Raw genomic sequence first — 16,697 nt, 5'->3', positions numbered from 1 at the left:
TTATGAGCTACTACCAAGCAACCTGTTTCTCACATGTATGGCTCGCAGTAGTTTTTGACGAAGAAGCAAACACGTTCTGGGAGGATAGAATATTTAAGCTGCGTGAAAGATGGCAAAAGGTTGTGAAACAGAACTATGGATATAAAATTAAATCGAATTGCGTTGATTGAAAATGATGTTTTTGTTTTCCCAAAAATCGACATTAACTTTTCGGACAACCCAATATGAGCTATCCTGATTTATCCTGATTTTTATATAGTTGGCGACCCTGCATATGAATGTCAAAATCACTCTGATTCAGACAGATTCAAATCCTATATGAATAAAGTGGGTGAGTTGGGAAAAAATATTACTGAGATTAAGTCATAATCAATATTGGATCGTTATTTTGAAAAATCTGTAAATCTGTATGAAAATTTAAAAAAAACTGTGATCTGTGTCTACAGATTTTGGTTTCAAAAGGTCTGAAAAATCTGTATAATGCAGATTATTTTGTAGATATGGTAACCCTGGATCTAAACGTGTAGAACTTTGCATTCGTAATACATTGGCATTCAATACAAATATTTTATATAATAATGTCGCAAAAAAACCATTGGTAATTTTCTATTCAGTGCATACGAGCCTCAAATGCGAACTTATGATGCTGCAGCTCTACTTTGCAACGCATTCTGTCTCTTATTTCACACAATTATTTTTAGGACGAGACGAACCACGAGTATAATAACAAATTGAACCATCAATACGATAATATTCATCTTTTACTCTTCTCATATATGTCATGTATAATTTCATAGGAAATAACAAAATATAATCGAATTCATCCTCTGCCACACGACGTTAAGCGCGCGGCCCATATTCTCGAACATCAATACAACTCAGTCCTCACTTTCTCACACACTTTAGGATTAATGCCGGGACCAAAAAAGAACCTCCATAGCCTACCTTGGATGTGACATCTGAAACTTCCCGCATAATTCGCTCAAATTCTGCAGTCTCTTCCGCTTGTTTCTGATTGTGCAAAGCAATCTTCTCGCTGAATTTACGAGGGTTCGCCATCTCTTTTTCTAATTCGACTTCTGTTGCTCTTCGAGAGTAGTATATTCCTTTTCTGGCAAGATTTTGTGTTTCTTTCACAAAATTCAGATCACTCTAATAACGATCAACACATGTTCTTATGTGATTTATTTCCAGTGGGAAAACACACATACACTTATGTCGAAAAGCATTTAATTACACAGAGCACAAATCCGATAGGAAAATATCCTTTATTTTGATTCAAAATCGATGAACATCAGGAAGATCACTCCCACCCTCACCGCAACTTCCCGTTCGCTATCTGGTTTCAACAATGTTTCCTTCTAGCAACTTGCAGCTCACTTTTTCCCACGGAATCGCATTATTTTTCATCTGCCATAACACGGAGGCCTTCTTTTCGTCTAAAGAAAACAAGAGCTAGTTGCAAAAAAGTGCAACATTTACTTATATTCTAGACACAATCACTGATATCCTCCCTCTGAACGATGCTGGCAATAGATAGAAAAACGGACGGCGAATGGACCAGAAGAAATAACTTCACAGAAAATTTTCTATACAGCCATTCGTCAACCAATCGGAAAGATTGGCCGAATCCCTATTTCTCTCCCAACAAGACTTTTTCAAACTCCTACCACGGAGCACTCGTCCAGATGGACGTGAAATCTTTCAATTTTTATCGGTAAAGCAATTATCGAAAACACGACGGAAAACCCGATTTTCGCTAGATTACTAAAACTTTTCTTCGATCGCTATTTACGTCTCTGTATAATTTTTCCTTAGCTCTGCTGACTGTGTGACTGAATCGTCTCAATGCGAGCGGACTACGAACCGCTACGAACACTACCAAGTCCTCTACAAGAACGCATTGCACCAATACTGGCGCGAATGGACTAAACTCCTGCTGGTTCAGGCTAAACGAAAGCATCAACATCGCATGGGTAAAAGAGAGCAATTCGTTCATTTGGTCATTTTGTCCTTGTCGCTCCAACGAAATAAGAATTTGCTGAAATCATGAACCGCTGCTTCTTGATAATTGCTTCCTAGAATACACAAGACGCAAAATTGGTCTGAATGTCAAAATTTACCACAGACGCAACAAGTGCACAGACATTATGTGCGAAAATGTGGATTGATAGATTTATTCACATGACCGAGTATTATTTCATGTAGCGTTCACTTTCTTTACTCGCGCTTCCGGTTGAATAGATGTTTTGTTCAAATATTAATATCGAACAACGGTTTTGGTTTGAAATAGTTGCTTGTATTTCTTTCAATTTTCAAGTGTCGTTCCAAAGTCTTTATGAAAAATACTCTCTTTTTACGGATATTTTTAGATTGTTGTGACATTAAACTTTCACAAATATTTTCCAAATTTATTAATGGGTCCAAAACACCGCATTGTTGACGTGGGATTACAAAACTAGAATTGGGCAAAACAGTTCACTTTGATGAACGGTTCACTCACTAACCGTTCATCTAAGTGAATCAGTTCTTTTGAACCGTTCTTTCGCTCTTTCGTTCAGCGGTATTAACACTTTGGCGTCCGGCGACACCACAGTGGTTACGCACGCAAACTAGCGCCTGACTGCCGGCGACACCACAGTGGTTACGTGCGCATAGTATCTCAGTGGCCGGCGATGGCACTCGAGTATCATTGTCATTCTGTTGGGGTTTGGTTTAAGTAACAATAAAGCCGGGTTCAGACGGTGCGAGTAAACATACGAGTCGGTCTAGTCAGTTACTGCAGTGCAGCTACTCACACCGTGTGAACACATCATGCCAGCTAGTGTCATGTGTGATTCGGTGTGCGAGCTACTTCAAAGTTTTTTGAATTTACTCGCACTCGCATCCCTCAAAACGTCAAAAACAGATTTTAGCGCTCGAATCAGGGATGCCAAATCTTGACATTGTCTTTACATTTCTCTATTTTTAAGATATTTGAAAATATGCGAAGATATTTATAGACTTGAAAATTATTGGAAGAACAAATTAAACCCTCATAGTTTCTAAACGGAATCGTTATTATTTAGTTTTGCACGCTGACGGGGCACGTTTTTTAAAAATAGTTTTCTTGGGGATCTAAATATAAAATCATTATCGGGCACGATTTTAATTCAAAATTCACTCAAAACTTGCAAAAAAGTATTGTTCTAAGAAACAGAATACATATTCGATTTAGAAAAAGTAGATTTTCATTCATTATTTTAGTTTTTGAGGCGTATTAATTGCTCCTGCAAATCTACTAACATTTTTATTTCACAAATTGGTACACGAAGCTGCTGTCAAGGCGAAATAAATCAAATTTTGAAAAATCTTTTAGACTGCCATTTGGAGCACCACATACTTTCGGAATTATTTTAGCTATGGATGCTTTCGAGATTTTAAAAAATTTCGACAATAATCTGAACGATATTCCAGAAGAAAGGCACATCATTTCTAGTTTCACTCTTGTAGGTTTAGCATCCTTCATGAGTGTATCTTGGCGTTATATTTGTGGAGCAATTAAATCCAACAGTTTTCTCACTTTTTCAGGTGTTATTCTCAACACTGCTCTGTACTCTCGGAGATCATCATTGTAGAGTTACTTCAATATTGTATTTGTTGCTTCTTTTCTTTGCATCCAATTTCTGGCCCGAATCCTTTTTTCTTTCTGCTTTTTTCGGATAGTACCTTCAGTATAAAATAAATTCAGCACAAAGTATTTTTAAACACGGCCAGCGTGCGTTTCGCTATAAAATTGTGTAATGATAAATTCAACTGAAAACCTAAGATGAAAACTGCCAATAAAGAAGCCGATTTCGGATCAATCATCTGACAAATTCGGACCTGATTGCTGTTTCTGACTATTTGATGGACATTTGAAAAATCGCCTGGCATCTCTGGTAAACCCGTGTCGTGGTATCTGGTTTCTTGTCAGCAGCTCACATTGTGTGAACGGACAAGGCGAGTCAACCATTTGTCAAGCGAGTTCACCGGGTCAGTAGCTGCTCATTGTGAAGTCAGCTACTAGCAACGTATAAATGGGCCTTAACATACACAGACTATCAATTTTAATATTTTTATAAGTAGGGAAGGTGGGGAAAAACGGACATATTAAGAAGAACTATTATTATATCTTTCGAAACTCGTGTTTTACCAAACTTAAATGCAGTTTCTTGCATTTCAATGTACTGTTTTTCGAAATAATCGGTCGAAGGTTTTTCAATGTTTTTAATAAAATTAAAACAGACCGAAAAGTAGAACATTTATTCGATGATTATCCGCATTGACATATAGTGGGGGGAATACGGACATGTTTGTAATATTTACTTATGTATATCTTCGAAATTTCATGAACGATAACACGTACACGCAATAGGCCAAACAATGAATTGAAAGCAACGAAAAAACTTTTTTCTCAACATGCCCTCACTATAAAATTGTATGTTTACCTAATCCATGAATCGCCCCAGCTTCCCCCAATTTTTTTTGATAATCAGAAAGTATATGATTGTTACGCGGAATTGAAAGAATACATGAAATTGAAAATATATAGTTTTGCTTTTAAAATTACGAAAATCTAATTTAATTTTTAACTCAAAATTGAGTATACATTAACAAAATAAACCCTGCGTTACATGCATTTTGCTCATAAATGACAAATCGTTTTGTTTTCCTTACAAGCGTTGTATTTATCCATTCCGTCCAGCGCAAATCAGTTCAGCTGCACTAGTTCGTTCGCAAACACTTCGTTCTCAAACAGTTCGTTCCCAAACAGTTCACTCTCAATCAGATCTTTCCCATACAGTTCACTCGCAAACAGTTCAGAATCGACCTCCATCCAGTACAGTACAATAAAGTTTTTTTCAATGTAAAACGTGTTTTCAACGCCTCCGAAGACCGCGTAAAATACCATAATAGACAGAAAGAAAAAAGTCACAGGAGGGTTGTGTCCGAGACACGACCGCATAGTTGACGTAGGATTCCATTGGGCTATCTGTTGCATGCTGATTTTGGATATGTTTGAAGAATTACATCGTTAAACCCTTTGATAATGATTTGGTGGCCCTGAAAAGGGCCGTTTTGTTTGGTTGTTGGGTATGTTTGTTCACTCCATTAGTGTTTACCGATCGATGATGACAGAAGGATGGTAAACAGGTGTTGGATGGTGCGTATCAGATAAATGATACCGAAGTGGAATGAGATATGATGAAAACCGTCCTCTGTGATCCTAGACGAGATGCCTCCTGGGTTATGTATGGTTGAAATAAAGAAAAAAAAACTCACCAATGTAATATAAGATAATTACCAATACCGAACACAATTATCAATTTCTCACATCAGTAAAACATGTTACTTTAATATAGAGAAAACATATTTGAAATGGAAAAGGTAAATTTCTCTATAATTTTTACTTTCTGTGTGTTTATTCAATCCAATGCGGATTTTAATTGGACTAACAACAACTAATACTAAATGTAGTGCATATAGGAAATCACTTTTTCTAATATTTCTTCACTTTTCCAAATTTTCTCGCCGCATAAACTTTCCTTGGATGAAAATGAACACAACAAAACAGACAGCTTAAACCAAACGACCCGTTATCGAGCGGAAACACACCTTGCTTTTTATTTATGAAAATTGAAATAAACCGTTTCATATTTCAAGTAATTTTCAACACAATTGCTACCATATACAATTTTACACTTACACTTGTGCTGAAACTACACGATCGTTCATTGATATGAAATTTCACGAAGCAACCAACATTAGAGTTCAAAATTTAAATTTTATTTGCTAGAATTAATCATATCACACACCTTACTTGCAATATTAAAATGCCCCCGACTTGCATATATTTGCAATGCCGATATCCCCCGGGCACCTTGGTATTGATATCTCTGTTAGAGAACACATTTCGGTAGGAACAAAAGTCCCCCTACTTTCATGTATTTGCAATTCCGATTTACTCCAGGCAGCTTGGTTTTGAAGTTTCTGTTAATGAACACATTTCGGTAGGAACAAAATTTCCCCCTACTTTCATGTATTTGCAATGCCTATTTCCTCCAGGCAGCTTGGTTTTGATGTCTCTGTTAGGGACCCGCCGCATGTGGAGTTCCGATCGGGCAGTCGTCGGATGCAGACGCATTTTAGTTCGCTCCGCGTTTGTTTTTTTTTTCTTCGTCGTACAACATGTTCAAACGTGTTTCGGTTTCATCCACCGTGTCAGAATTTGTCGGTTGATTTTTGCGAGTGTCTTCGAAAAGTGTTTGTTCAGAAAGGCTGAAAGTGTATTTTTTTCCGTTTATTCGTCCAATTGCCCAATTTATCGAACCGGCTCAGACTTTTTCGCGTGTTTTCTCTCCATCTGGTTTAGTGCGAAGTGTTTGTGTGTGTATATGTCGTAGTGCATTTATCACCGCGGAAGAAACTGCAGGCGTTATGCCACATCGTGAGCTAAGTGCTTCTCTTAATTTTTTAAATTTTTTTCATAAATATTTGGATGCGATATAAGGTGCAAGTCCCTTTGGTGAGGAGGTGGTTCCATAAGTTGGTGGCGTACAGTGGGACCTCTATTTTTGTGTTATGAATTCCCCGCACCGTTGCAATTCTGTGTAGCCATTCACTTCTCGCAATTGCATAGGATTCGTGCAGCCGCATTTTCGCCGCATGTTGGGGAGTTTTAGCTTGTTTCGTCCCATTGTAATTATTTAATTTTTTTCAGTAGAATAGTGATTCTAAAAGTAGTGGTGGATTTGACAACGGCTTTCTCATGCTAGCAACGAGTGCCAGGAAGTCTTCTTCATCAGCTGTAACATGAACCAACATGTTTTTGCACTTTATTGGAACGATTGAGATTGCTATGGAGTGGTACGGAGAAGGAGCGGATTTTCAGATGTGCACTTTTTTCATTTGATTAGGAGGTGTTGGTGCGCAGTTGTTCAGCGTTTTTGCTTTCTTCTCTTGTCCTCAGTGTTTGTGCATGTTTTCTTTTTTCTATTTCTGGAGTTCATCGCTGGTATTTTTTTCTTTTCAGTGTATTTTTTGTTTTCTTTCGTTTAGGCAAGGCGCAAATTGAGACGCATATAGCGCGAGTAACTTGGCGCGATATAGCGCCTGTTTTTGTGGCTAATGGAAACAGATAGAACGGCGCAAATTGGCCAGATGACGCGGGATTGTGGAGCGCTCGTGAGACACGACTCGCGCGACGCTGTGGCTGAACCACAGTTTCTCGTGCTGGTCATGCCGGTTGTGGTAGTTGTGTTGGTGAACAATCATATAGCGCCGTGGGTTTGACACTGTATGGCTGTGCTGGTCGGGTGATTGTGTTAGTAAATAAATATATCGCACAACTCTGTGTTAATCAGTCATTGTATGCGAGTGGCATGTTATTTACACCAAACTGCGACTCAATATGCGCTTCACCACGCTACGTTTGTGGCACGTATGAGTCGTGTTGGTAGTCTCGCGTTCGTTTACGAGCGCTATACGCTTCTCAATTTGCGCCTAACCTTAGGGATGTTTCAATCCATCGTTGTTTATCTGATGTATTGTGCGGATAATAGGGGGCCTGATAGCGAGCGCCACTTCGCGTTGGGGACTGGATGATTTGTATGCAATGTTAAATACACTTCGTCTCGTTTTCACCGAAGGGTGGCGTTCATAGTCAGGCCCATGGTTTAATTATGTTAGAGATTTTTAATCTCAGAATTTAATAATTTGAGTCAGAAGACTCTAATTTTAGTTTTCGTTTGAAGTAAGTTAGCTAGTTGAAAGAATTTATACATTTATATTAGTTTTTGGCTCCTGGTTTTTCAATTCCAGTCACTAAATTGAGTTTATAAACTCAGATTATAGGTTCTTTATTCGTTTAGTTCTCTTGGTTACCTTCTCAGGTTTCCGAAACATAACTCCCCGCCATCGTTATTAGAGTTTGATTCGGCTCAAACTAAATATATTACCCGTCCTATTGTTGCCACAGAAATTCACTCGGTTACCTTTTCAGGTTTCCCAAAGAGACTCTTCGCCGTCGCGATTGAAAAAAATACGATAAAATAACAAATTATATAGCCAGTCCAATCATATTAAGAGGTTTTCCTATTTAGGATCGAAGACGAATGAATCACTAGATGTGATGTCTCCGTAAACAAAGGAAAAGAAGAAGAATTTTTAGGATACTCTTCGCCGCGTGTTACGACTTATATGATTTTCAGAATTTTGTTTCGTCGAGTGGTCGATAGCTCGCCTATACATAATCACATCACTTACCGCAGTGAATCCTGATTTTCCTTAACAATTCCCACTAACAACTATCCCTTCCATGATAAACGCTAGGGAACCACGCTATAGAAGCGACCCTTCTGGCCTTCGGGCGGCGAATATCATACTAACATTCCTTCCCTTCCCCTGGTGACTGTAAGGACGTGGCCGGCGTCGTTATTGACCATTTAAAGCTCGAATCACCGAAAATTGCACAACGAGAATGATTTGCTAGTCCCAAGTGTCATTCTGTGTGTTCTTTGTGCAATTTGGTTGATTCAGGTCAATCACGGAGAGCAACTACGAATTGTACAGTCTACCCAAGCTCAAGCTCAAGCTCTGTTAGGGACCCGCCGCATGTGTCGTTAATTCGACCAATCAGAAGTGGGAATTTCCGGTAGGATAGGGGTTGAGATTTTTCAATTGTTCGATAGTCAGTTTCATGACATATGTTATTTTCTTCAATATAAAAAAATGTTATGAAGTAGCGAAATCGATTGACGCAAAAATTTCATCAATCCATCATGAAATGACTGAGCAAAACTACCGAGAGAACTAGATAATTTATTCGCATCCCACAATTCACACTCTTTACAGCTCTGCCGCTCCACACCTCCACAGCTCTTCTGCCCCGCAGCTCTGCAGCTCAGCATCTCAGCAGCTCGTCAGCTAAGCTCTGATGTGAGTTAAATAACTGTGTTTTTAATTGCTCGCTATGATGAAGCGAGTCGGATGAATAGCTCATGAGCGGATGGCACATCTCTACCCCTGGTCCTGATGTACAAAAACTACAGTGAAGTGGCTTCATCATCGCGCATTAAAATGCTACATGATTTTTGGATATTTCTTACCAGTGGGTAAAAATTCGAACGAACGAGTGGCACCATCCTGGAGATTAATGCAGCGAAAAATGACAGCTATTTTGGGAGGTTGGCAACGTCCCTCTTTTGATGAATTACTACGACCCTCATTACACAGCAGAAGAGAAAACCAGAGAATTAAATTATTGAGAACCTTCATCAATTATGTTGAATTCGTCAATGAAACAAAAGGACTGATAGATGCTGCAGCCTTAGAATTTTATATAAATGTGAATATATAATGACACTTTTTCTTTATAATAAATAAAATTGACATTGCATGAATAAAAAAAACTTGTTCGAGAGAAATCGACGAAACTGACAAAGACTACTATTCGTCATCAAAAGAAGCATTGCCCGATAGTTTGGAATTGCTATTTGCAAATTTCACAAAAGGTGAGAAGTGTCTGAAGACTGAAAAAAACAACAATTTCACTCATGATGCGAATGCGAATAAAATATCTGAAAAACGAAATTGAAGTTCAGTGTTCTGCAATTTTCGAAGCTTTCAATTTTTTTGTTCAGTATTGTTCCCAAAAAAGTTAGCTACTCTCTGACAACACTGTGACGTATGATAATTATCATTTGAACGAAGTACCTAGTAGCTTCAAGAAAAAGTTTTGTTGGTTTGAATTTGGTGCTTGAAAATGGTTTTAATTCGTATATCGAAAATTGACGCATGGTTCACTCTGTTCGTACAGGATATGGATTCATTATGGATTTATCGCCATGGTTAATAGCACATGGTCTGCTCTGACTGCATAGTATGAGGGATTTTCGTTGATAATCAAAACAATTTCGATCCGTTATTCCTGCTGTATGCATTATTTTAATTTTGCGACTTGGTCCTTTCTGACTTAACACCGACCGTTCGTGAACGAAAGATGGCCAGACATCGCGTTTACTACGTTCTCGGCCAAACATTCTTATTGTTCCTCTGGCAAATGACAAAACGGAACCAGCTTCGCTATCGAGGTTTGGATAATCTAAACATTCACAATCAGAGTGGATTGCTACTTCAAAGCGCCACTCAGTGTAGTCTTTGTCCAATTCTGCTGGCTTAACTCAATCATGGCGAGCTACGATAAAGTGTACAGTCGACCAAGATCTGGCTCATTTTTTAACGTGAACTAACACGGAAAAAACGCTGTAGAAATTCGCCCAGTAGACCGATCCTTTTGAAAATTTTAGACAGTAAAATAAAAACTATTAAACAACTTTTGGCACTTTCTTTTTATTCATACTTCGAGCCCAAGCCCGTTTGCTCGCACCTTCCTCTTTACCCCGTCCATAAGGTTCTGTACAACGTCAGGTTGTAGTTTTTTTAACAGAAATCCATTTTCTCTTGAAGTCCGCCTCCGATTGGACAACTTTTGGGTTTTTCCGGAGGGCCTGCTTCATAATCGCCCAATATTTCTCTATTGGGCGAAGCTCCGGCGCGTTGGGCGGGTTCATTTCCTTTGGCACGAAGGTGACCCCGTTGGCTTCGTACCACTCCAACACGTCCTTTGAAAAGTGGCACGAAGCGAGATCCGGCCAGAAGATGGTCGGACCCTCGTGCTGCTTCAATAGTGGTAGTAAGCGCTTCTGTAGGCACTCCTTAAGGTAAACCTGCCCGTTTACCGTGCCGGTCATCACGAAGGGGGCGCTCCGCTTTCCGCAAGAGTAGATCGCTTGCCACACCATGTACTTTTTGGCAAACTTGGATAGTTTCTGCCTGCGAATCTCCTCCGGAACGCTGAATTTGTCCTCTGCGGAGAAGAACAACAGGCCCGGCAGCTGACGAAAGTCCGCTTTGACGTAGGTTTCGTCGTCCACTACCAGGCAATGCGGCCTCGTCAGCATTTCGGTGTACAGCTTCCGGGCTCGCGTCTTCCCCACCATGTTTTGCCTTTCATCGCGGTTAGGAGCCTTCTGAACCTTGTATGTACGCAGGTCCTCCCGCTGCTTGGTCCGCTGGACGAATGAACTTGACAAATTCAGCTTATTGGCGACATCCCGTACCGAACTTCTCGGTTCACGTCTAAACTGCTTAACTACGCGCTTGTGATCTTTTTCACTGACGGAGCATCCATTTTTGCCGTTCTTCACCTTCCGGTCGATGGTTAGGTTCTCGAAGTATCGTTTTAGTACTCTGCTGACCGTGGATTGGACGATTCCCAGCATCTTACCGATGTCCCGATGTGACAACTCCGGATTCTCGAAATGAGTGCGCAGGATTAATTCACGACGCTCTTTTTCGTTCGACGACATTTTTACAAATTTACGAAAAATTGACAGTGAAGCATGGTCAACGTAATCTATACACTCTTATCTGATTATAAGCGAAAGCTGAAGATATAATTCCTAAAAATTAAATTTTTACAGCGTTTTTTCCGTGATGCAATTTGATGTGACACACCCTTTATGTCTTATATAAGGGTGCCAAATCAGAAAACAGGTCACGTTTTTATGAAATAAAGTTAACGTTAATAACTATTTTTGCTGCGAACGGATTTAAACGATTTGCATACCAATCGAATCAGAAATTTTCTAAGATTTGTTTGATATGCTATACATTACAATCCCATAGCCAGTATATGGTTAAAATTGATGAAAATTCGAAGCATTTCCATTTCCCCATACATTTGTTCTGTCCATTTGTGTGCTTTCCGGAAAAGAGCTGTCAATAACGGGCAACTTATACAGCCGCTAGAATAGAAATAACGAAGGGGATAGCGAAAAGAGAATATTCGGGAAGTAAACTCCACCCTTGCACAGTGAGTAAACTGTCGCTGGTGTATAAGTATTGCATCTCCTTTGAGGAAAATTCTCAGAATCTTTTTGTGCCCGAAACAACGAAGGTCGCTTATTCTGCTCGTTTTGAGTTTTATATTTTTCTTCGAGCTGTGAACGCCATCGAATATTTCACATGAAATGTGTTTCGATGTTTCATTTTTATGGCTGCAACTGTGTGCATCTGTTAAGGCCCATTTATACGTTGCTAGTAGCTGACTTCACAACGAGCAGCTACTGACCCGGTGAACTCGCTTGACAAATGGTTGACTCGCCTTGTCCGTTCACACAATGTGAGCTGCTGACAAGAAACTAGATACTAAGTACGGGTTTACCAGAGATGCCAGACGATTTTTCAAATGTCCATCAAATAGTCAGAAACAGCAATCAGGTCCGAATTTGACAGATGATTGATCCGAAATCAACTTATTTATTGGCTGTTTTCGGCTTAGGTTTTCAGTTGAATTTATCATTACACAATTTTAAATTTTATCGCGAGACACACGCTGGCCGTGTTTACAAATACTTTGTGCTGAATTTCTTTGAACTGAGGGTACTATCCGAAAAAAGCAGAAAGAAAAAAGGATTCGGGCCAGGAATTGGATGCAAAGAAAAGGAGTAACAAATACAATACTGGAGTAACTCCACGATGATGATCCCCGAGAGTACAGAGCAGTGTTGGAAATAACACCTGAAAAAGTGAAAAAACTGTTGGATTTAATTGCTCCACAAATACAACGCCAATATACACTCATGAGTGAAACTAGAAATGATGTGCCTTTCTTCTGGAATATGGAATATATATCAGATTATTGTCGCTATTTTTTAGAACCTCGAAAGCATCCATAGCTTAATTAATTCCGAAAGTATGTGGTGCTACAAATGGCAGTCTAAAAGATTTTTCAAAATTTGATTTACTTCGCGTTGACAGCAGCTTCGTGTACCAATTTGTGAAATGAAAATGATAGTAGATTCGCCGGAGGAATAAATACGTCTCAAAAACTAAAATAATGAATGAAAATATACTTTTTTCAAATCGAATATGTATTCTGTTTCTTAGAACAATACTTTTTTTTGCAAGTTGTGAGTGAATTTTGAATGAAAATTGTGCCCGATGATGATTTTATATTTAGATTCCCAATAAAACTGTCTCAATAAGAAAACGTGCCCCGCCAGTGTGCCAAACAAAATAACAACGATTCCGTTTAGAAACTATTAGGGTTTTATTTGTTTTTCCAATATTTTTCAAGTCTATAAATATCTTCGCATATTTTCAAATATCTTAAAAATAGAGACATTTGTTTACATTTGGCATCCCTGATTCGAACGCTAAATTCTGTTTTTTGACGTTTTGAGGGATGCGAGTGCGAGTAAATTCAAAAAACTTTGAAGTAGCTCGCACGCCGAATCACACATGACACTAACTGGCATGATGTGTTCACACGGTGTGAGTAGCTGCACTGCAGTAACTGACTAGATCGACTCGTATGCTTACTCGCACCGTCTGAACCCGGCTTTAGACACGTGTTTTATGGTTGTTGAATGGCGATGCACGGAAGATGTCTCTGGTATACTCAGTGCAATGCGTGATTGATATAAAGAAACAAATTGTAACGTATGACCAATTAGTGTATTGTTCTCGCAAAGGCAAGAAAGAATAGTTGCTTCTCGAAATTATTCTACAAAACCACGCAAGCTATTAAAACTTTTCAGAGTCCCTGGAACTTCTTACTAAAGAGTTATTTATGGAATTTCGACGTATTCGCAAATAATATCCGAAATGATAAACCAACAAATTAAAACAAAAAGATTGCGTAGTCCTACGTCCTGAGCGGTCGTGTCTCGGATACAACCTCTCGATTTTTTTTTCTCTTGTAGGTTTGACACTCACCTCTATTCCGGATCCCAATCGGGTTTGAAATTAGCAAAATAATGTATTTTGTAACCCGTTTGACTTCAATTAAGCAGTGAGATGAGTGATTTGTGAGTTAACAGAGAAGTGATATTAGGTATATACGGAGAAGTAAATTCATTTTTGAGTGGAAAATTAAAATTATTGAAATAATTGTACTGGGGGGTAAAACGGACAGTTGTCAGTGGAAGTGAGAAAAGTCTGTTTAATCTATTCCTAAGGAATGCCCTAAGTCTATAAATGGAAATTAAATCGCCAAATGTGGAATGTTTAGAAGCTGACTGAAACCAAAAGCAAAATAGTTGAGGGCCTGTCCGTTTATACTGCTGAAAAGCACGATATCACTACTAGGTGGATTAATTCGATTTTTTCATCATTTAACGGACATTCGTGACGAGTTCAGACCTTAGTTGAATAAAATTATTCCTCTTGCGATCGATAAACCTCTACGCTTCATGTATCACAAACCTGTCCATATTACCCCCACTATATGTCCATATTACTCGCATCGAAAAAAATGTTGTACTTTTCGGTCTGTTTTAATTTCAGTGAAAAACATTGAAAAACGCTTTTTTGTAAGTATATTGAATTGAATTGTATAGTATATTGAATTGCAAGAAACTGCATCAAAGTTTCGAGAAACATGAGTTTCCAAAGATATAATTGAAGTTCTTCTTAACATGTCCGTTTTACTCCCACCTCCCCTACTTTTTCTCGTCAGTGTGTGATGTCAACACCAAACCACTGCTTGGGCGGTGTTTGTTTTTTGTTGGTGCTTGAAAATGTTTTCTATTAAAATGGCAAGTAAAAGGAAAGAAATAGTTATTGTTACACGTACAATGATAATAAGTAAGACTTGTAGAGAAAAGACATTGTGGGAAATAGCTTCTGTCGGAAGAACTCAATCTACAGTAAATAAAATCATAAACAATTGGAAATGCGAAAGAACACAGACACTGTTCGGAGAGCAGCATACAGGAACAATCTGAGAGGTCGTGTTGGCCGTGTAAAGTATTTCATCTCAAAGGTGAATATGAAAAACGACTACAGTTTACTAAGGCATATGTAAACAGACCAGACCTAAGGAGTTCAGGAACAAGGTCTTTTATACGGATAAGCCGAAAACCAATCTCTTTGAATCGGATGGAAGAAAGATGGCGTGGAGGAAACCAGAATCGGTGCTTCAGTATTTGGTTACCACAGTAAAACACGGCGGTGGTAGTCAGTTGATGTATGGTACATTGGTGGCTTCTGGAACTGGAACCATAAAGTTTATCGATTCAGCGATGGACAAGATGGCCTTATTGATCTTCCCGCAACGTAACCTGCAGTCTCCCGTTCAGAAACTTTTGTTTTGGCCATGGCTTTCACATTATCTGACTATTGGTGTATACACCCTTCTAGATGGATAGTTTATTGATTTCTGTATTGAGAAAACCTGGTTTTCATGCTGAAATACCTTCTTTTCGTGTTTGAAACTCATTTTTAGTCCTTCATTGCATTATCCGCGATTTTCGTTATTCGCGGTGAGCTAGCCAGACTATTCCACGGATAATCGGGATTCTACTGTATTTGCATCTGAGCACACTGGGAAGATAGAAAGCTTACACGGAACACAACGCGACGCGTTGTAAAATACTTACCCATAGCTATTTACCTTGCTTATCAGCGGTGAACTTAGCATCAGTGCACTATGTATCCAACTACTTCCAGGGGTACGACTAAAACGTCAAATCCCTCATATTGCCAGTGTACCCAATATTGCTGCGGTTTACTGACATTTTGGTTCAATCAATTACTGTTGTGTACAACTCGGTGCGGTTATATAGTCGAATAGTGGCTAACTTTAAACTCCATATTAAATGTGAACAGCTCCATGTGAAACCGAAATATGAATATCGCTCATGCAGTTAGAATAAAGCAGCGCATTTTTCGATTTCAATCCTCGTAAATGATATGTTGATAAACAAATGACGCCATATTGATTTTGATTTTGGGTAGCCTATATTCAATTGATGTCTAACCCCTGACTACTCCCTGCGTGTGGTGACATTTGAGTTACTTTGTTGTTTTCTACAAAGTGATTATTGAAAAATTATTACATGCGTTTACAAAACTAGGAAAAAAACAGCAAATATTGAACAGTTTCAAGTAAGTGAATCATACATCTATTTTGTCTGGAGTTTATCGGAAATACAGTAACTGCTACGTAATAGCAGAAATATTGATTCCGCGTGGCGCCGTCAATTGATGTAGAGGAAAACATGATAGAAAATCTTTCCAAAAAGCGAATGGTGTTTGGAATAAGTTGTTTGATATTGTGAGTAATTTCCATGCGAATATATAAACACTTGTTCTTTACGTCGTAATATGTGTAGTGTTTATTCAAAAGAACAATCTTAATTTTATTCCAGATTAACAATCATAGTGTTGATAATCGAATCTAAATGGATGAAGAGCGGAACACGTCGTCAAGAGTTTATTATTGAAAATAATTCCACCTGTTGGATACGTGAATCGTATGAGGTCATAAAGGACTGCCATCCATGCACAGCATTCGAAATAGCCAGTAAATCACAAGGGGTCTGTGTCCACACGCACAACAAAGAAGTGCTAAAGTGCCTTAGTGGAGAGATTGTCACTCGCAGGTATTTGCCAGAATATTTTTCGCTTGGACTCAATTTTAATTTAATCCTGTTTCTGGTTTTCAGCTGTGATAGAGTCGCTTGGCTTGACGAGAAACATTTTTGGTCCTTCCAGATATCGCTAACAATTATCGGTTGTTTATCAACTGCGGTGTCGTTTCTTCGTCAAAAATCGCTCAATCGAAGGGCCATGCTAAAAATTCAGAACCAACTTGGGACCTGCTAAAC

The 16,697-nt window shown here is 38.8% G+C and overlaps 2 protein-coding genes across 8 annotated transcripts in view; one reads left to right on the top strand and one right to left on the bottom strand.

The window, feature by feature from the left end:
* The window catches only part of LOC129775442 (myb-like protein AA), a 78,117-nt gene extending 76,238 nt beyond the window's left edge, over positions 1 to 1,879 (bottom strand). For 2 of the 7 annotated variants that reach the window (XM_055780180.1, XM_055780184.1), the window contains exon 1: positions 946 to 1,877. In XM_055780180.1, the coding sequence (XP_055636155.1) occupies positions 946 to 1,059 (114 nt within the window). In that variant the 5' untranslated portion in view covers positions 1,060 to 1,877. Of the gene's footprint in view, positions 1 to 945 lie in introns of all 7 variants that reach the window. The other 5 variants (XM_055780182.1, XM_055780186.1, XM_055780181.1 and 2 more) reach the window with 4 other exon arrangements.
* A 13,743-nt stretch (positions 1,880 to 15,622) lies between these two features.
* Positions 15,623 to 16,695, top strand: LOC129780468 (protein JTB). The gene is made up of 4 exons (XM_055788781.1): positions 15,623 to 15,975; positions 16,044 to 16,144; positions 16,239 to 16,472; positions 16,536 to 16,695. The coding sequence occupies exons 2-4, from the start codon at positions 16,089 to 16,091 to the stop codon at positions 16,693 to 16,695; spliced, it is 450 nt and encodes a 149-aa protein (XP_055644756.1). The 5' UTR covers positions 15,623 to 15,975; positions 16,044 to 16,088.
* Positions 16,696 to 16,697: the final 2 nt, after the last annotated feature.

Source organism: Toxorhynchites rutilus, chromosome 3, assembly GCF_029784135.1.
Source record: "Toxorhynchites rutilus septentrionalis strain SRP chromosome 3, ASM2978413v1, whole genome shotgun sequence".
Classification (NCBI taxonomy): Eukaryota; Metazoa; Arthropoda; class Insecta; order Diptera; family Culicidae; genus Toxorhynchites; species Toxorhynchites rutilus.
This window is presented reverse-complemented; position numbering and strand designations above follow the sequence as displayed.

Excerpts from the sequence above, each read along its gene's own strand:
- LOC129780468 (XM_055788781.1), top strand. The coding sequence starts at position 16,089 with ATGATAGAAAATCTTTCCAAAAAGCGAATGGTGTTTGGAATAAGTTGT. Across the intron at positions 16,145-16,238 it reads GGAATAAGTTGTTTGATATT|ATTAACAATCATAGTGTTGA; the intron begins GTGAGTAATTTC and ends ATTTTATTCCAG. Across the intron at positions 16,473-16,535 it reads GGAGAGATTGTCACTCGCAG|CTGTGATAGAGTCGCTTGGC; the intron begins GTATTTGCCAGA and ends TCTGGTTTTCAG.